This window comes from Geotrypetes seraphini, chromosome 1, assembly GCF_902459505.1.
Source record: "Geotrypetes seraphini chromosome 1, aGeoSer1.1, whole genome shotgun sequence".
Lineage (NCBI taxonomy): Eukaryota > Metazoa > Chordata > Amphibia > Gymnophiona > Dermophiidae > Geotrypetes > Geotrypetes seraphini.
In genome coordinates, this window is record NC_047084.1 from 69029670 (window position 1) to 69051112 (window position 21443).

General features: G+C 44.5%; 1 protein-coding gene across 1 annotated transcript in view; it reads right to left on the minus strand.

Annotated features, from left to right (window-relative positions):
• Positions 1 to 21443, minus strand: part of SLC1A3 (solute carrier family 1 member 3) — a 219880-nt gene that overhangs the window by 69134 nt on the left and 129303 nt on the right. Inside the window, exon 4 of the mRNA XM_033932783.1 lies at positions 10581 to 10785. Coding sequence (XP_033788674.1) covers positions 10581 to 10785 — 205 coding nt within the window. The remainder of the gene's footprint in view (positions 1 to 10580; positions 10786 to 21443) is intronic.

Genomic DNA, 21443 nt, shown 5'->3' on the forward strand with positions numbered 1-21443 from the left:
GCTCTGACTTTGTGTGCTGTGACTTGACTCTGTAGATGCAGTTCAGCCTGAGCATAGCAGAAAGAGATGTAAGCAGCTAACCAGTTGGAGATGGTGCACTTGGAAATCAGATGTTCCAACTTGTTTGGATTGAAGGAGACAAAAAGTTGAGGAGCAGATCTATGTGGTTGAGTGCGTTGCAAGTAGAATGCCAAAGCATGCTTACAGGATGAGAATGAGGCTTTTGAAAAAACACTGGAAGTACAATTGATTGGTTGAGATGAAATTCTGAGACCACTTTAGGTAAGAATTTAGGATGAGTACGGAGGACCACCTTGTCCTGATGCAATACTGTGAAAGGTGGGTCCGCTGCTAAAGCTTGTAGCTTGCTGACCCTGCGAGCAGACCTAAGAGCAATGAGAAAAACCACTTTCCAAGTGAGATATTTAAGATGAGCCAAATCCATTGGTTCAAAAGGAGGCTACATCAATTGAGCAAGAACAACATTGAGATCCCAAACCACTAGAGGAGGTTCGAGAGGTTGTTTGACATTGAAAAGTCCTTTTATAAATCTGGAAACCACAGGATACGCAGAAAGGGGTTTCTCTTCGATAGGCAGATAAAAAGCAGCAATTGCACTGAGGTGGACTCTAATGGATGTGGATTTGAGACCTGTTTGAGACAAATGGACCAGGTAATCCAAAACTGAAGACAAGGAGGTAGATTGAGGCTCCTTGTGATGAATGGTGCACCAAGCAGAAAATCTAGTCCATTTCTGGTTGTAGCATTGTCTAGTGGTAGGCTTCCTAGAAGCCTCTAAAATGTCCTGTACATATTGAGAAAATTGTAGAGTGGCAGTTAGGTTGAGAGGTACCAAGCTATCAGGAGTAGAGACTGCAGGTTGAGATGAAGCAGAGACCCCTAACTCTGTGTAAGCAGTGAAGGAAATGCTGGTAGAAATAGAGGCTCCCTGTGCTGAGTTGAAGTAGAAGGAAGTACCAGGGTTGTCTGGGCCACCAAGGAGCTATCAGAATCATGGTGGCATGTTCCTATTTGAGTTTGACAAGAGTCTTGAGAATCAGAGGAAATGGAGGGAATGCATAGAGAAACTGATTCGTCCATTCTAGAAGGAAAGCATCTGCCTCGAGGCAATGAGGAGAGTATATCCTGGAGCAGAACTGAGGCAGTTTGTTGTTGTAGGGTGATGCAAAGAGATCTATCTGAGGAGCTCCCCACTGAGAAAAAAACGTGATGAAGAGGCGAGGAATTGAGTGTCCATTCATGAGGTTGCAGAAGATGACTCAATTTGTCAGCCAGACAGTTTTTATCTCCTAGAATGTAGACAGATTTCAAGAAGGTGTTGTGATGGATTGCCCAGGTCTACACCTTTTGAGCTTCCTGACAAAGAGGGAGAGATCCTGTTCCTCCCTGCTTGTTGACGTAGTACATGGCTACTTGGTTGTCTATCTGAATGAGGACTACCTGGTCGTGAAGAAGATGCTGAAAAGCTTTGAGAACATTGAAGATCACTCTGAGTTCCAACAGATTGATGTGACACTGACGATCCATGCTGGACCAATGGCCTTGAGTACAGAGACCGTCGAGATGAGCCCCCCCCAAGTGTAGGTCGAGGAATCTGTCGTGAGGACCTTCTGATGAGGGGGTATTTGAAACAGTAAACCTCTGGAGAGATTGGAAGAGAGCCTCCACCAGTCTCAATGAAGGAGTTACTGTAATATGTTGAGAGAGTGGGTCGCAAGCCTGCGCCCACTGCGATGCCAGGGTCCATTGAGGAATTCGTAGGTGAAGTCTGGCAAAAGGAGTCACATGAACTGTAGAGGACATGTGACCTAGGAGAACCATCATGTGTCTTGCTGAAATTGTAGCCAAGGAAGATACTTTGTGGCAAAGACAAATGAGAGCATCCTGAAGTTGCTGAGAAAGGAATGCTCTGAGTCGGACAGTGTCCAGGCCAGCTCCAATGAACTGTAAAGTCTGAGAAGGCTGCAGCTGGGATTTGGGAAAGTTGATTTTGAACCCCAAACTTTGTAGGAACCACGTAGTCCATAGGGTTGCTGCAATAACCCCTTGAGATGTTGAAGCTTTGAGCTAGTCATCCAGGTATGGGAACACCTGGAGCTCATGGTTCCGTAGAGCTGCTGCTACTACAACTAGGCACTTGGTGAACACCCTTGGAGTTGAAGCCAGGCCAAAAGGCAACACTCTGTACTGAAAATGCAGATTTCCCACTCAAAAATCTGAGGAACTGTTGAGGGGCTAGATGAATGGGAATGTGAGTGTAAGCCTCTTTGAGATCTAGAGAACATAACCAATCATTCTGCTCGAGAAGGGGATATAATGATGCTAGAGACAGCATTGAAAATTTCTCTCTGACAAGAAATTTGTTGAGGGCTCTGAGATTCAAAATGGGTCACAGATCACCTGTCTTCTTTGGAACTAGGAAGTAAAAGGAGCAAAACCCCCTACTCTGCTGTTTCAGCGGAACCTCCTCGATGGCACGGAGATGAAATAGAGCTTGAGCTTCCTGAAAAAGAAGAGCGGTCTGGGATGGATTGGAAGGATACTCTCTTGGAGGAAGATCTGGAGGAACCTGGATGAAATGAAGAAAGTATCCTTCCCTGATGATGGACAGCATCCAGAGGTCTGATTTAATGATCTCCCAGCATTGGTAAAAAAGATGGAGATGACTTCCAATGGGAAGGGGAAAGGACAGAGGCAGAATGATGGAGGTTATGCTCTGTATTAGATGGTCAAAAAGGCTGAGAGGCCTTAGGCGCAGCAGAAGTCTGAGGTTTCTGTTGCCTCTGTTGCTGTGGTTGTTTCTTAGGAGGCACCCTGGTATAAGGAGCTGTCCTCTGTGGGAAATGCCACTGGAAAGATGGTAGAGGCCTGAAACCCTTAGAGGTGGAAGGCTTAGGCTTACAACGAATGATGGAAGCAAATGACTTCTCATGTTCAGACAACATCTTAGTGGCCTCCTTGATGGAGTCATCAAACAAGTCATTGCCTTGACAAAGAATGTTGGCAAGGTGATCCTATAGATTAGGGTCAATGTTAACAGTGCGAAGCCAGGCAAGCCGGCGCATGGCTACTGCAAAGGTGATGACCCTTGAGGAAAGCTCAAATGCATCATAGAACGATTGAAGGAGATACATGCGGAGTTGATTCACAGTAGTAATGGTATTCTGAACACTTGTAAGATGGTGTTGAGGAATATACTTGAAATATGCAGGCAGTGTGTCAACCAAATGCTTGAAATAAGAAATGAAGATGAAATTGTAATTCAAAATCCTGGTTGCCATCAGAGAATTCTGATACAAACTGCAACCAAACTTGTCCATGATCCTGCCTTCTCTTCCAGGCGGGACAGTGGCATAAACCTTGGAAGAGTTGTTCCTTTTCAAAGAGGACTCCACGAGAAGAGACTGATGTGATAATTGAGACTTCTCAAAGCCCTTGCAATGTACCATTTTGTAACAGGATTTCAGCTTGCTTGGAACAGCAGGAATGGAATAAGGTGTTTCAAGGTTCCTCTTGAAAGTTTGAGAAAGAAGTCTATTAATGGGTATTTTAAGAGACTCTGCAGGAGGTCGAGACATGCCCATCTCTTCTAAATACTCAGTAGTGTATTTGAAATCCAGAGTCCAAATTAATCTTGAGTTCCTTACTCATTTGACGTAGAAAAGAAGAGAAGGATATCTGTTCCAAGGTAGGCTGACCTCAAGGGGAAGGTGACCTCGAAGCATCTCCAAAAGCATAGAATGAGGGCGAAGCTTCCCTGGAGTACTCTGTGACAATCCTGCAACCCCGAGCCTTGTCACAGAGAGATTTGGGAGGAATTACAAGCCCAGATGCAGGAGGGCGAACCAAGTCAGAGCCCGGGGGAGTAAGTCAGCTGACTATCCTGTGGACTCAGAGGGAGAAAGGGAAGCAGGTCCAGAAAGCTGGGACTGCTCTGATAATGTCCTGAGGTCAAACAGTAAAGATTGGCCTTATGGGTTTGCAGAGTCTGTGAAGCAGAAGGCAGCACAGCAGGGTGCCTTGAACAGTTCAGGCCAAGGGAAGAAAACTTTCTCCCCTGCAGCAAACGGGGAGTGGTTTCTTCCCTCAGCTTAAACGGAGTCTCTCTAATGAGCTGGAGAGAGCAGGAACAGGGCAGAAAGGAACCAGCAGATTCCCCAGGACAGGAGCAGAGCCGGAGCCAGAATCCCAGCATGAAGCTGAACTAGCCTGGAAACAGCCAATGCCCCTTTCTCTGACTGATTGGGACATGCCAGAGGTACAGGTTAGACACTCTCCTGTGGATCCATGTATGCCTGAACCTATGTTGATAGGAGAAAGCTATACCTCAGGTGAAACCCAGAGTGAGCCAATGGAGATTTCCTGAGGATAAGGTGAGGGCTGGGAAAACTTTTTTCTGCCTACTGTTTCTCTGCTGTCATGCTGGAACCTGGGGAAAAGCTAACAGGATGTTAAAGTGGTGTAAACTGCCAGGTTGTGTTCCTGTATGCTGGATGTGAGAAAGCATTAGAGCTGATAGGAGGTGTTTAGCCTAGCTTACTTAAGCAAACGCTGTGCAGGGAATCTGCCTAAATGTCTGCGAATCATAATACCAAACCTCCGTTCAGGCACAGCTGTTGGCTAATTACATTAGCAAACTGTGGGAGGTAATTTAACTCCGTGTGCTTTTTGAACTGGAGAAAGCTCCAACTAAAAGGACTGTTCTGTTTGACCTGTATTATCTCCTGCAGTACAAACGCAGGAAAATAGTTTCCAAATAATCAGGTTCTGCAAGACTGCTTTGATTGAAAGAACCTTGGACTTTGAGGGCAGCTAGCCCCTTTAATGAATGCACTCTGGTGAAGGAAAATGCTTGAACTATGGGGCATTCTAGGAAGTCCAGAGTAGTGTGAATTATATTTTGATTTTGAATGAAATTTTTCCTTTGTGCAAAATTTATGTTACTGGTGAAAACCGGGCTTGCCTGAGGTTGCCAAGGCCAGTGGCCAAATAAAAGCTAGGATTTATTATTGAAGCCATTCTGACTACTGAAGTTTTCTGTGCCAAGAACACACCACATCGAGCCCAGGAAAACCATAGGGGTATCCAGCCTGCAAGGTAGTCCTACTTTAAAGGGGCTCACGACAGGTGTTAGAAGTGTGTCACAGCCTAGCGTTGGAAAACCGCTCGGCCAGAGACTAGGTGGTGACAACTCACACCTGAGACCTGAATATGCAGGGATAGACAACTCACTGGGAAAAGAATCCCTCGCAGGAGAAGCAGATGGAGGAGGCGTCCTTGACTTCGGAGTAGAAAGCCTCGAATAGCCTCAAGGTGTAGAGAGCAAGATGTGTCTCGGAAAGAGGATCTGTGCCTCGATGGATGCCTCGACTGATGTGGAGAACTGTGCCTCGATCCAGGCAGGTCTCGCTGAGAAGAAAGTCGAGGAGTCTTTGCCCTATGCCTCGGGAAGGGCAATGCCTTATGCGAGGAATGAGGGCTAGAGGCTGGAGATCGAGATCAAGACACCACAAGAGATTGAACTCCTGGTGTCGAGGCATCTCGAGGCACTGACAAGGACTCTGCTTCTTGAATAGCGTGCTTATGCTCCAGATGAGACACTTGCAAAGAATCGACTCCTTGTATACAGAGTGTGGAATCCTCTTGAGGCATTCCCAAGGACTCGACTCCTTGTATAGAGTGAGGAGATTGAGCTCGAGGCTCAGCCAAGGACTCAACTCCAGATGTTACTGCTGAGTGCTTAGGCTGGACTGCAGGAAGCAGAGTTGAGGTAGAAGTATGTTTGGCAAGGATATTGCCCAACTGACGATCCAAAATGGTCTGGATCAGAGCCTCCAAATGTGACTCTGAGACTGGAGGATCTGGGACTTTTGGTGCAGCAACAGTCTCCGAGGAAGAAGAGGAAGAATGACTCTTCGACTTGGAGACATGCTTCTTAGGCAGCTTGATAACTACTGCTGGCACCTGACCTGAGGGAGGCAGTGAGACAAGCATCTCATCAGGAGAACATTTAGCAGATTTACTCGAGGACGAGGATGCGCTGAACAAGGCAGGCTTGATCAAAGATGAGGCCGAAGTTGAGGCAGAAGGCGGAACCCCCATAAGCTTGACTGACTGTGAGGTTGAGACCAGGGCAAGGGGATCCATACCACCAAAGAGTTTCTCCACCTGAACTCGACGATGCTTGCGGGCTCGAGGCTGAAGGGTAGCACAGCGAGTACATGACTCCGGACGATAGTCAGGTCCCAAACATTGAATACACCACCTATGTGGGTCAGTGAGGGAGATTGCGCGCTGGCAACGGCTACACTTCTTGAATCCTGTGACCGGTATGGTCACAGATGGAAAGATGGCCTCAGCAAAATCGAAACCAGCAGGCCCTGCCGTGACAAAGAAATATAATTAGTCTTTTATTTATTTATTTTTATAAATCAAAAACACGCAAAAAATACAGCGACCCTGAAAAATAACAAAACACGAGCCGCGGTGAGAGAAGACATGAAGTTTATAACTGAGTCTAGCGCAGAGCGTCGAAAACAAGACTTCTCGGCTCCGTGGAAAACTAAGAACTGAGGAGACACGCGCCCCTTACATGGCCAGAAAGGCACTCGCGCATGCGCGGTGTGGCAGTCGCGAACTTTCTAAGTTCTGCAAGCAAATCAGCTTACAAAACTATCTGCATCTGGGCTCTGTGGATGACATCACCCACATGTTGAGAATAGGCTGCCTGCTTGTCCTGGGATAAATAATACAATGTCAATGTAATAATTATGAAACACCTAATAAGCATATATTAGAACATTCAAATAACATAGATATGATGCTAATGCTTTCCTACAATAAGAACATAAGAATTACCATCCTGGGACAGACCAAAGGTCCATCAAACCCAGTATCCTGTTTCTAACAATGGCCAATCCTGGTCTCAAGTACCTAGCAAGATCCCATGTAGTAAAACAGATTTTATGCTGCTTATCCTGGGAATAAGCAGTGGATTTCCCCAAGCTATCTTAATAATGGCCTATGGACTTCTCTTTTAGGAAATTATCCAAATTTTTAAAAAACCCTGCTAACTGATTTTACCACATTCTCCAGGAACGAATTCCAGAGTTTAATTACACATTGTGGAGGAAATTTTGTATATTATTTAGCAGCTGCCTAAGAAGTGGCTGAGAATAGCAAACTGGCATCCTATACAGATTCACGTCTGCCCTAATGGACAGATGTCTAACCCTGCCTAACCACCCTGATTCTCTAACTGGCATCTATGTCACAGGCATCGGTTAAAGAATTATGCCTGATCACAACAAGGAAATATCCCTGCCACAAAGTTGGCCAGCAGGAGGGATGCCTAAGACTCCGGTTGTCCTAGGTGGCCTTAGGCATCTGGGCCAATCAGAGCCTTAGGCCTTTCCCCGGTGCATCCAAGAATGCACCAGAAAAGGGAAGGACCACCATTTTGGAGTAGCAGGCTTACCGTCCGGAGAGTATATGCATCTCTCTGGCTTGACTTTCATCTTAAAAGGTATGAGGAGGGCTGGGGGGGGGGGGGGTTCTACCAGTTAGGGGGGTGCCGGGAGCTTCACGGGGGGGGGGGGGGGTGTCTGGTGGTGGAGTGTCACCGGGTTTGGGGGGAAGTTCTGATGGGGTGGCAGCAGGAGGGATGTCCAATCCCCCTTGCTGCCACCCCACCAGAACTTCCCCCCCAATCCGGTGACACCTATCCTCAACGATGCCACCTAGATCTTGTTTCTGGGCAGTGATTCTTAATGTAGAACCCTGCATAACGTAGCTATAGTTCAGGTTCCTTTTACCCAGTTATGTAGCTGAGGGGCCATTTTCAAAATATTAGATGGGAACAAGATGGGTGGTAAAGAGTCCTTTGGGATAAACAGATGGGAGGCTAAACTCAAGGCAAGTTGTTTAAACAATTAAACAAGATATGAGGAACTGATTGTAGCAAGCTAGTTCTGTTGCAAAATGAGTGTACTGTATAGTCAATCACCTTATGTATTAAAAGCTTGGGTGACAAGCCAGGCTTTCAACTGCTTCCTGAAATAGAGGTAGTATGGAGTTAGATGTAGCCCTCCTAGGCGTAAATTCCAGAGCATGAGAGCTACTCCTGAGAAGGCTTTCTGGTGGGTATCACATCATATAATTTCTTTTCATGAGGGTACAGACAGTGATGCTCCTTGAGAGGACCTCAGAGGTCTCAAAGATGTGTAAAGAGTTAGCTTATTCTTTAAGTATTCTGGCCCATTTTGTCTGAAGAGCTTGAAAATCAAATATAAATTTAGTCCTGTAAAGTACTGGTAGCCAGTGTAGTTTTTGAAGGAAGAATGTAATGTGGTCACACTGCTTGCAGCCTTCTATCAGTCGTTCTACAGCATTCTGAATTAGTTGCAGCTGATGCAAACACTTTTTTATTAGACCGGTGTACAGGGCATTACAGTAGTCTAGTCATTATGCTATTGTAGCATGGACCACTGTGGTCAGACTTGTCATTCCAACATATGGAGAGAGATTTTGTAACTGCCGTAGATGAGACAATTTTTTTAAGATTGTTTGGATTTGCAGGATCAGAGTGAGTGATGAGTCTAGCAGTATCCTGAAATTCCTAACCTGTGATTTTATGGGAAGTTCCTACTTCCCAAAATATATTTTGAAGTCAGGTATTTGTCCAGTTCTGTTAGGAACCCAAAGAATCTCTTTTTTGCTTGGGTTCAAGCAGAGTTTGTTGTTGTTTGCCCATTCCCGAGTTGTGTTTAGGCAGGCAGTCAGTTTACTCAAAGCTGTGGGTAGATCTGGTTCAATGGATATGAGTAGTTGCACATCATCGGCACAGCAGCCAGAGGTTTAAGGTAGATATTACATAAGATGGGAGACGTACAGACCCTTGTGGCACCCCACAGTTCAGTGCCCAAGGTAATGATGTGTTGTTGTTGAATAGAACTGATTGTTGTTTGTCTGACAAATAGGATTTGAACCATGTAAATACTGTGCCACAGATACCTATTTCTGCCAGTCTTGTAAGTATGATATTATGATCCACAGTGCCAAAGGTTGCTGAGAAATCCAGAAGCACTAGTATTGAGGCAGATCCCCTGTCATGGTTTCTGTGTAGATCATCAAGAAAAGACACAAGAACTGTCTCTGTTCCACATCCAAGCCTGAAGCCAGCTTGACATGGATCTAGCCAATTACTTTCAATTAGCCAGTCATTGAGTTAAATGCAGACTGTTCTATAAGCTCCAACCTGCTGCTTGTGCTGGCCTCGGCTCTCCCTCTGACTAGGGTTACCAGACGTCTGGATTTCCACAGATGGCTTTTCAAAACTTGGCACTTTGTCTGGGTTTTGAAAAGCTTGGAACAAATCACTGTTGGGCAGGAGGGCACGCACATGTGATGTCATTGCATCGTATCCACGCATGCATGGATTCTCTCCTGCCCGACAAGAGCAGGCAGTGGAGGGCAGGGTTAGAGCAGGATTGGGGCTAGGACTGGGACATAATGGAGCAGGGATGGGTAGAACTTGGTGGGCCTGGGGGGCGGGTCTAGGGGGGTTTGGATTTTCCAAACAGAAAATCTGGTAACTCTACCTCTGACATTACTTCCTGGCTGCGGGACCAGGAAGTGATGTCAGAGGGAGAGTCGAGGAAGGCATGGGCAGTAAGTTGGAGATGCTACTTGCACCAGGGAAATTAAAGAGGTATGGAGGAAGGGAAGAAGCACACGCAAGCACAGTGTGTGTGGGGAAGGGGTGAGAGCAGGGAAGGAGCCATGAACTCTACCACCCAGAGCAGCTCCCACACTTGCTACGCCACTAACAACACTTAACCTGCAAAGTGCTGCTGAATATCATGGTTAGCGCTAAATACAAAGTAGGGGCAGAGTCAAAACTTTGATGATTAAGTGCTGATATTTAGCTGTTAAACAGCCAGGTTTGTCGCAAAAAAGGGATGGCATAAAAGCAGAAATCCATGGCCACATATAAGTAATGCGATGGCCATTCGTAAGTGTTGCATATCAACTTAAGTGGCTATGTGTTAACTGGTTTAAAAATAACCAGGTATTCAAAGATGAAGCCCGCACAGGTCCCAGCTTTGAATATCCAGGAATAACGCAAATGGCGGTGAGCAAAATGCTCACCGTTGACAGTTAAATTTTGACTCCTATTATTTTAGCAACTAGTGGTAACTCTGTAAATAAATAAATAAATAAAGATTTCAATAGCAGCTCCTTTTCAAACTATGTTACCCTCATATAATAGAACTCCAATTAATATGTAAGTACTAAATATTCAGGTACTCACAACCCATAGAACTCCAACTAGTACGTAAGTTGCCCATTTAGATTATTGTATAGTATTTGACTTATTGTATTGTATTAAGAACTTTTGTTATTCGCTGAATGTCCAGCCTTCTTACAATGTAAACCGCCTAGAAGTCGCCTGACTATGGCGGTATAGAAAAATAAAGTTATTATTATTATTATTATTATAATAAGTGTTGTTGCTATTCATTCAAATGAAGTGCTGCTTCTTATGTTACATACTGTACCTGATTAGATCAAGAAAGGCATCTGCAGCTGTTACTTGTTCAATTTTGCCCTCCCTATGCATATTTTCTTTTGTTCCTTTTCCAGGGTGGACGATGATCACAATAATTATGCCAATAAACACAGCAATAATGGTGGTTGTCATGTAGTAAACTACTGCTCGGATACCCATCTTTCCCGAAGCTTTGCTGTCGAGGGCAGCCATTCCTGAAAAATAAAAATGGAAGACATTCATTACAAACGCTTCTAAAATGGCAAATTATTCAAAATACAGAAGTAAGACTAATTTTTTCCTTGAGGAAATATACATTTCTCAATTCCCTCGATCAGCGCTATAGAAATAGTTAATAGTAGTAGTAGTAGACTGGCTGAATTTTGATCAGGATGTCTCTTATGAAAAGAAAATCACTTGGGGAGATTTTTAAAGGATTTTTTTTTTCCAAACAAATGTATACCATTGGAAAAGACAACTTTAAAAAACACCAAAGGCATGAACCAGCAATAAATATCATGCCCTCTAACATGTGCAAAAATTTTTAGAACAAAGAAACCCTGCATATATCATCATTTCCATACTAGACCTGTATTTTCCTTTGATGTTTGTATCATTGTATCAAAATTCCAATAAAAATTTTTAAAAATGAAATGAAAAAATGCCAGAGGCCCCTTAGGAGCATTCTCTTAATCTCTCATTATCCCAGGTACATTAGATAGATTGTGAGCCCACCAGGACAGACCGAAACAAATTCATGTAAACCATTCTGATCTCCCTTGGAAGAATAGCATAGAAAATAAATAAATAAATAAAGAGGAAATAACAATCAAATATTAGTCCACAACAGAAGGATCAAGAATAAGGCAAATTGATATAGGAAAAGAAAAAACTATATAACAACATAGAGGCAAGTCAGTTAAGGATTAATTATGGGAACTGTCAAAATATTTAGCAAGCCTTCTCTGTAATAAAAAAAAGAATCCCAAAGTGGCTTAGGGGCAATGGAAAAAGAATAAAACTATATATATATATTTATATATATATATATACAGCTATATATATATATATATATATATATATTTTTTTTTTTTAAATCAACTGTCCCTGCTCGAACAATGACTCAAAGATTTAAGACCAATGTCCCTTCTTCTGCATTGGATTCAAAAAAGGAATCGGGAAAACGCACTGAAGAATGCTCCCACGAAGAGATCCCTCACATGTCCAAGGCATAATTCCAAGATCATAATTCAATTAGGTTCCAGCAGAAATGTTAGTGATAAAGTTCTTAAAATCATTAATTCCATGGAATTCTTCAGAAGAATCGTCAAATCCAAAGAGTCACTTTATACTGAACATTGTTCAGGCATAAAGCTGTAGACACTTACTCAGATCAAGATTGGTAATAATATAATTAAGAAGTAGATAATTAATGATGTCACCTGTAGAGAAGAGTCAGTTTTCAGAAAGGTGTCTCATAGCTGGATCAAAATGATCTCAGATTTTCCCGCATCAAGACTTGGCTAACCAGCAGAGGGAATAAGGTGACCCTAGGTCAATGATACTGTTTATTCCACCCAATCACTCCTCCTATTCCCCTAAACTGGAGGGTGGGGAGATCGCCAGGCTATTCCCCTCCATGGGAACAGCAAACTGTACTCCTTCTCGGACAGTGAGCCCTCTGAAACTCCTAGCCAGAGTGACTCCAGGTCGTAGGTGTGTGCTTTGCATGTCAGTCTAGCCAACATATATTTCAATCTCTGCCCCAAACTCTTGGAGCTGCCCACAACCACACTTCCCTCCATTACTGGATAGATACCACAATTCTCAAAGGCTGGTAATACAATGTGGGGATGTCCTTGTGCATAGAAGGATAAATCTGGGGGTTTCCCCTTCTCTTCCCCATCTCAGAAAAGGAAGAACTCTGATAATCAAGGAGCTCTAGCCAACACAACCTCTTCTGGTAACATCTTGGCCCTCCAACAGGCTTGGGACACACTTTGTCTAGTTTGTCCTTGGAGGCATATCTGATTGGGTGGCCCTACACCTTAGCCTCTCCACTACAACAAGGTGTTATTCCTTCAGAAGGGGCTTCAGAGAAATTATTTCTATTAAGCTGCAACTTCTGAGTTACAACTCTTTAATGCAACAACTCTTAAGTCAGATCTGACAATCCAGGGATATCTACTTTCAGACAAATCATTTATTATGCTTTCCTTCTGGTCTGACAGTCAGGTAGGCATTCAAGGCAAGGTATAATAAAATCAGAGATTGTTCTTTGAAACCTTTTTATGCATTAAAACATAAAACAATAATAATCATAATATTTTCTCACCTGAATATAATAGAAGCAACTCACTTTGTTCTTGTAGAGTTATATTATTCCAGATTGAATATGATATTACATTGAATCACAATAAGAGTTCAAAAGTCATCATATATTTCTATAATTTCTAGCTTTATAGCTTACTCAGGAACTTTCTTAATGGCCTCTTTTATCAAGCTGTGCTAGAGATTTTTAGCACAGGCTGGTGAGGTAAGTGCTCCAATGATCATAGGAATTTTATAAGTGTCAGAGTATTTTCACGCCAGCCCATGCTAAAAACCTCTAGCGCAACTTGATAAAGGGGGCCATAAGTTTGGTGTCTACCTATTTATTTCATTATCAGTTTTAATGTCTGGCAAAATATTCTCCTGACAGACAAGATCCGACCATCTCTAAACACACCAACTTGGTCTTATAGAATGTGGTCAGCTTTTTACCATTCATAAATTTTTAGTGCAGTTAGAATATTTATACTTAACTTAGGTGGTCAGTTATAAGGGATGAAGTACGCCAACATGTTTCACCCTGGGGGGGTTTCTTCAGGGCTACAATCCCTTAGTTACAACTTTTTACCCATGATGCGACCACCAAATCCTTTCTTACCATTGATTTACATAAATGTTCTAATACAGATCTTCCACCTTCAGCTGTGAATCTAGCCGACTATTTTGTTCCAAAAATTTATAATTTGAGATTGTCTTTTGTAGATTCAAGCTTAGATTTACCAAACACTTTAATTCCTTTAGGAAAAGAAAGTTCAACTGTTGATATGATCTGGAATCATTCTGAAAATCCAGACTGGAACCAATTCCTTAAACTGTATTCAAAATATGTAAAATCCAATTGCCTGTTGGATAACTGTCCACCGATTATGAAATCAGCCCCTATCCCCTTCAAGGCTGAATTCTTTAATTGGGTTTCTTTATGCATGTGTACTGGCAAATTTCTGGCAGAACTTAGTCATATCCTTGTGACTCCTATTATTAAAAATATATAGATTGCATAAATAACTTCATTTGCAAAAGCTTAAAAATAGAAAAAACCAGATACAGACCTTAGCTTGGCTTCTACTTCATTGCAAATGGAGGTTTGCAGCTGTACAATGGTGACCTCATTGTGAGATCACCATGGTGCACCTACAAGGTATAATGCCACAATTAAAATATGTGCTGGGGAGCTGGTTGGGAATTGAACTTATGACCTCTGGAAAAGGAGTACAGGGCTTTTACTTATTGAGCTATAGCAGTTTCCAGGCGGGTGTCTCTGACTGCCCTGTGATATGATAGCTTAGCAGATCTCTAAGCAATCATATCACAGGGTGAGACTGGACTCATTTGGAGCACTGGTCTTGATCTAGGGGCCGCTGTGTGAGTGGACTGCTGGGCAGAATGGACCACTGGTCTGACCCAGCAGCGGCAATTCTTATGTTCTAAAACAGTGTTCTTCAACCACCGGTCCACGGACCAGTGCCGGTCCACAAAAATTTCCTGCCGGTCCACAGGGCCAGCACGTGCATCAGGCCCAAAACAGTGTTCTTCAACTGCTGGTCCACAGTGCGATCGATGCGGCGTTATCTTCGAGCCAGCTCCCTCTTCCTAACTGATTCAGTGCACAAAGCCACGGGCAGTGGCTCCTACGGGCGTCCTGCGCCTGAACCGGAAGCCTTCTCTCCAACGTTGCAACGTCAGAGGGAAGGCTTCCAGATGAGGCACGGGATGTGCAAGGTGCAATTAGTACTATTATGGGGGCGGGGTCTGGGGTGAAGATTGGGTAGAGATGGGCGGGGTCTGGCCCACGACTTAGCCCAGTGTTCTTCAACCGCCTGTCCACTGACCGATGCCAGTCCAAAAAATAATTATTTTATTTCTGCCGGTCCATAGGTGTAAAAAGGTTGAAAAACACTGTTCTAAAACACTTCCAGGAAAAATTTGATTAATCTTACTATGTTAATGTAATTTTGAAAGTTTTTTGTAATATCGCTGTCTGTATACAGTCTCTTCCTCTGTAAATTGCTCTGAACTGTTTGTAGTATTGCGGCATATAAAAATAAAGTTGTTATTATTATTTATTTATTTATTCAATTTTCTATTCCATTCTCCCAGGAGAGCTCAGAACGGTTTACATGAGTTTATTCAGGTACTTACGCTAGTATTCTATAAAAGTAAGCTATGCGTTCAACTGCTATTAGAATTCATATTTACTACTACTACTAATAATTTATTTTTATATACCGCCAAAGCCATAATAGTTCAAGGCGGTTTACAACAAGAGGTGCTGTACAATCAGCGAATTGGTTACATTACAAAGTCATCGAATATAAGATACAGGATGGGAGTAGTGAAACACTATAAGATTCTTAAGCACACAGGGTTAGCAAACAGGGTAACTGCCCTGGGTCCCACAAGTCTGGGAGGTCCCATGAGCTGGGATGTCCTTCACTTCTCCCCACCCCGTTCTGAAGCCCCCCTCACCTTTTAAAAGGTCGCTGGATTGGCAGTGATTCTCTAGTGCTGCTTGCAGATTCTTTGGTGTTGTTTGCCTGCTGCGGTCTGCCCAAGCAGAAACAGGAAGTTGCATCAGAGAGAGTGGACCGTGGCAGGGAAACAGCACTGGGGGATTCACAAGCAGTGCTGGAGAATCGCTGCTGTGTTTGCAACCCCCTTTGCATTTTAAAAGGTGAGAGGGGGCTTTCTAATGGGGTGGGGAGAAGGGAAGAACATCTGAGCCCACAGGGGCCCCCTAGAGCAGATGAATTTTAAATGAAGGGAAGGATGCTGAATGGGAGGGCATGTGATGAACCTGGGGGGTGAGTGGGAAGGAATGAGGAAGAAAGGAGAGATGCTGGAATGGAAGGTATTTGGTAGGTAAAGAAATTGGGGAATGGGCAGGGAGAAGAATTGGGGGCCCCTCCTTAATTTCTGCCCTGAGTCCTAGCATGTCTAATACCAGCCCTAAAAGCATATCATCCCAGCACCTAATTTTAGGTGATCTATAGAGAATTATCCTTTGTTTCCTGTCTCATCAGGTAGCTGGGTTTTTGCATACCTCTGAAGTTTGCTTTCTTGCAAGCTCCTCAATCAGCACTGTGACCTCCCAACCCTCCAAAATAGGGTTGCCAGATTTTCCAATTGGAAAATCCAGACTGCTAGCCCCTCCCCCAGGCCTGTCCAGTTCTGCCCATCCCTGCCCTGTAATGCCCTAATCCCACCCTAGCCACGCCCCCTGCTCAGTTATCTTGTCAGGCAGGGAGGAAGTCTGCACATGCTCGGATGTCACGCGCATGTGCACATGATGTCATCATGTGGCATCCACACATGCAGAGACTTTCTCCCTGCCCAACACGATTTGAGGAGACAAAGTGCTGTGTTTTGAAAAGCCGTTCAGACCCCCGGACATGTCCTCAGAAGGAGGACATGTCTGGGAAAATCTGTACGTCTGGTAACCTTATTGCAACAAAATATCAGGCTGGCAATTGCTTTTCCATATTACCACAATCCTAATCCCTAAGGTCTAGTGCCCTTTACAGGACCTCAGTAGGGTTTTTAAAACTCCCTAGATCCAGCTCTTATTCTTGGCAGGTAACCCCAGCTGAACAGTATTCTATAAACTGCACTTAAAGTTAGGTGTGGTTTACAGAATAGCACTTATACCCAGGACCAGCACCTAAATTTAGGCATGTCAATTTGCACCAACAGAAACATGGGGCAAATCCTTGTACCTAACGTTAGGCACGAATGCCTCTTATACTATAATTATGCGTGCAACTTTGAGGAATGCTCCTGATCTGCCCATAACCTCCCATTTCCACAGCCCCTTTTTGGCACTGTGCACAAATTTGAGAACATAAGAATTGGCGCTGCTGCGTCAGACCAGTGGTCCATTGTGCGCGGCAGCTCTCTGGTCAAAATCCAGCGCCCTAACTGAGACTAGCCCTACCTGGTACGTTCCGGTTCAGCAGGAACTTGTCTAACTTTGTCTTGAATCCCTGGAGGGTGTTTTCCCCTATGACAGACTCTGGAAGAGCGTTCCAGTTTTCCACCACTCTCTGGGTGAAGAAGAACTTCCTTATGTTCAAACAGAATTTATCCCCTTTCAATTTTAGAGAATGTCCTCTCGTTCTCCCTACCTTGGAGAGGGTCCTTATCTGCCAAGTCTATTCCCTTCAGTACCTTGAATGTTTCAATCATGTCCCCTCTCAGTCTCCTCTGTTCGAGGGAGAAAAGGCCCAGTTTCTCTAATCTTTCATTGTACGGCAACTCCTCCAGCCCCTTAATCATCTTAGTCACTCTTTTCTGGATCCTTTCGAGTAGTACCATGTCCTTCTTCATGTACGGCGACCAGTGCTGGACGCAGTACTCCAGGTGAGGGTGCACCATGGCCCGGTACTGTGGCATGATAACCTTCTCCAATCTGTTCATGATCCCCTTCTTTATTATTCCTAGCATTCTGTTCGCCCTTTTCGCCACCGCTGCACATTGTATGGACGGCTTCATCGACTTGTCGATCATAACTCCCAAGTCTCTTTCCTGGGAGGTCTCTCCAAGTACCGCCCCGGACATCCTGTATTCGTGCATGAGATTTTTGTTATCTACATGCATCACTTTACACTTATCCACATTGAACCTCATCTGCCATGTTGATGCCCATTCCTCGAGCCTGATTATGTCACATTGCAGATCTTTGCAATCCCTCTGTGTCTTCACTACTCTGAATAACTTCGTATTGTCCACAAATTTAATCATCTCACTCGTCGTACCAATGTCCAGATCGCTTATAAAGATGTTGAAGAGCACGGGTTCAAGCACCGAGCCCTGCGGCACTCCACTGGTGACACTCTTCCAGTCCGAGTATAGATCTTGCACATACATTGAAAATAACACCAATTAGTGCTAATAATTGCTTGATAAGGAGCCAATTATGAGCACAGTTTGGTTTATTATTCAATTAAGTTGCATGCGCAAATTGGGCATATTCCCAAATTTGTGTGTGTAAATCAAAGTGCTATATTGTATGTAGAGTTCTGTGGATGGAAAATGGTGGTAAACATGTGGCTATAGCACTCCATTTTACTTCTGTTTGTGTGGGTAGCTGAAGGAGAAGCATGTGCATTTTTTTTTAAATGCAATGTACACATGCTACATGGTATAGAAATATAATTTTCAGGTAGACCAATTTAACTAGGCATATCACTATTGACCAGAGGACATGGCTTTGAGAACTGCCTTCTGTAACTATACTATAAATTATTTCATTGTAAACTCTTTTTATAAGGCTATTCAATGTCAACATTTCCCCTGTTCACAATATTACTACTACTATTTATCACTTCTATAACCCTGAAAGGCATATGCAGTGCTGTACATTTTGACATTTAATAGATGATCCCTGCTTGGAAGAGCTTACAGTCTAACTTGGGCAGACAGACATGCCATATAGGGTTGGGGATGGAGAACCCAAGGTGACAGGAGTTAGGAGCTGAAAGCAGTCTCGAAGAGGTGGGCTTTTAACTTGGAAATAAACACTGCCAGAGACGGAGCCCGCTGTAGGGATTCGGACAGTTTGTTCCAAGTATACAGAGCAGCAGTAAATGGCAGGTAGGACTAGAAGCAGCAAGTCATCAATCAAGATGGGTAGTTCAGTCACTGAGAGCACCCAGGGGATGGCTATGGTCCGAGTACAGATGGAAGGGGAACCAGGAAGGAGGACAGAGGTCTCTGTACAGACTGAGGCCATCCCCTCAAAGATGTCTACAGTCTCAACGCAAACAGAAGTAATGGACCAGCCGAACGAAAGCCTTTTGCTGGAGCTGAGGAGCCTGAGAGAGGAGGTTCAGCGCTTAAGGAGCATCCGTGACGACGAGACCTTCATCGATGGAGTCATCCAGGAGCTGTCCCAGATCACCGAACAGGAACCTGACAAGACCACCCTGGGAACACCCAAAGCATCCAAACCTGCAAACTTGAGACCAACCACCGGAATGCAGGAAGTGGCTGGAGATGCTGACTCCTGGCAGCTAGTGACTTCCTCCACAGGAAAACGCAGAGGGCCTAACTCTATCTCTTTTTCTCACATACAGGGCAGCTCTACATCGACACCACAAATCGCCCTGAGGAACAGATATCAGCTGCTACAGGAAGGTCCTGAGAACGAGGTGCAAGAAGTTGTTCAGCAGACGGTTCCAGCTCCGGAATCAACAGAACGGCCCACCCCCAAGAAGCGCAGAGTGGTGGTCGTCGGGGATTCGCTGCTGAGGGGCACCGAGGGACCAATTTGCAGATCAGACCTACAATCAAGAGAGGTCTGCTGTTTGCCAGGGGCCAGGATCCGGGATGTAACCGCTTGCCTTGACAGACTCATCAAGCCCCGTGATCACTTCCCCATGATTCTAATCCACGTCGGAACTAACGACACCGCCAGAAGCAGCACGAACAGCATACCTGAGGACTTCAGAGCCCTGGGGGAGAAGATGAGGAGGATGAATGCGCAGGTGGTCTTCTCCTCGATTCTCCCTGTGAGGGGCAAGGGCAGAGCCAGAGATGATCGAATACAGAGGGCAAACGACTGGCTGCGAGGATGGTGCAAGGAGATGAACTTCGGGTTCCTGCACCATGGAGAAGCTTTGCACGGACTACATGGACATGACGGCCTACACCTGACCAGAAGAGGGAAGAATGTCCTTGGACACCGTCTAGCCCGCCTACTTCACAGGGCTTTAAACTAGGTAAGTCGGGGGAGGGTACAGACACAAACAACATACCTGGCGAACTAAACTGCAAATACTGTTTTGAGGATGTGGTAAGTAGTCACCGAAAGTCTGGGTCAGGGGCGAGTACACACACCTTCGAGTTGGGGGTAGGTTCACATCATAAGTATGGGCCACATTGTAATTCCAGGTCTAGGGGGAGTACACATTGTAATTCTGAGTCTTTGGGGAATACACATTGTAGTTCTTGGTCTGTGGGGAATACACATTGTAGTTCTGGGTCCAGGGTGAACATATACAACGCAAATATTGCTGGGTCTGGGGGGAACATATATAATGCATATTATGCTGTAGGTGTTCAAGTAGCTCAAGCAGGTATATCCCCACTGATACGTAACAAAAATACAACATGGAGGGCTATGTACGTCAACGCACACAGTTTGGGAAACAAGATCCTGGAGTTGGAAACAGAAATAAGGAATGCCGACCTGGATGTGGTGGCGATATCTGAGACCTGGTTCACAGACTCTCACGGGTGGGACATGGTCATACCGGGTTACAACTTGCTTCGCCGGGACAGAGAAGGCAGATTGGGAGGAGGTGTAGCATTATATACTAAAGATGACATTAAGGTCACAAGAATCTCAGATGTCCAATACACTGGAGAATCCCTTTGGGTTAATTTGGCCAGAGGGAAGGACAAATGCTTGTATCTTGGTGTAATTTACAGACCCCCAAGACAACAGGTTGACCTGGATATGGAAATAATCGGGGATATAGAAAATATCACCTTGCGTGGGGACACAGTATTGTTAGGTGACTTCAACATGCCTGATGTGGATTGGGATACACTAACCTCCGATTCTGGCAGCAATAGGAGGCTATTAAACTCTATGAAGGGAGCTGGTCTGAAGCAACTGGTGTTGGACCCAACAAGGGATCAGGCAATACTGGACCTATTACTTACCAACGGAGAAAGTGTCACAGAGGTCTCGGTGGGCGACACATTGGCCTCCAGTGACCACAACATGGTATGGTTCAATCTTAGGAAAGGTTTCACTAAATCTAACACGCTGACCAAGGTCCTCAAATTCAAGGACACAAACTTCCAAGACATGGGTTCCTTTGTTCACCAGGCACTACAAAGCCAAGCAAAAACCAATAGCGTGGAAGAAATGTGGTCGACTTTGAAAGCCACCATACAAGAAGCGACAAACCGCTATGTTAAATTAGTAAGTAAGCGGCGAAGAAACAACAAGCCGCAATGGTTCACTGCGGAAATCTCAGACCTCATCAAGGAGAAGAAAAAAGCATTCATCTCTTACAAACAATCGGGGAAACAGGACTCTAGAGCAGACTACCTGACCAAGTCAAAAGCAATCAAAACAGCAGTCAGGGAGGCTAAATTCCACATGGAGGAGTCTCTGGCAAAGAACATCCAGAAGAGAGATAAATCCTTCTTCAGGTATATCAGTGATAGAAGTAAAAACTCTGGCGGGATTGCACGTCTTAGGAAACCAAACGGAGACTATGTGGAAAAGGACTCCGAAAAAGCCCAACTATTAAATGAATACTTCAGCTCAGTCTTCACCCGTGAAGCGCCGGGGCTTGGACCTCAACTACAGACAAGGGCTGACTCAGTTGACCCGTTTAGTAACTTCGAATTTACGCCCAGCAGTATCTACGATGAGCTGTCAAAACTCAAGATTAACAAGGCAATGGGGCCTGACAACCTACACCCCAGGGTGCTTAGGGAGTTGAGTGATGTCTTGGCAGAGCCACTGTCGGCACTCTTCAACCTCTCCCTTAGTACAGGAAGCGTCCCGTTGGACTGGAGGACGGCT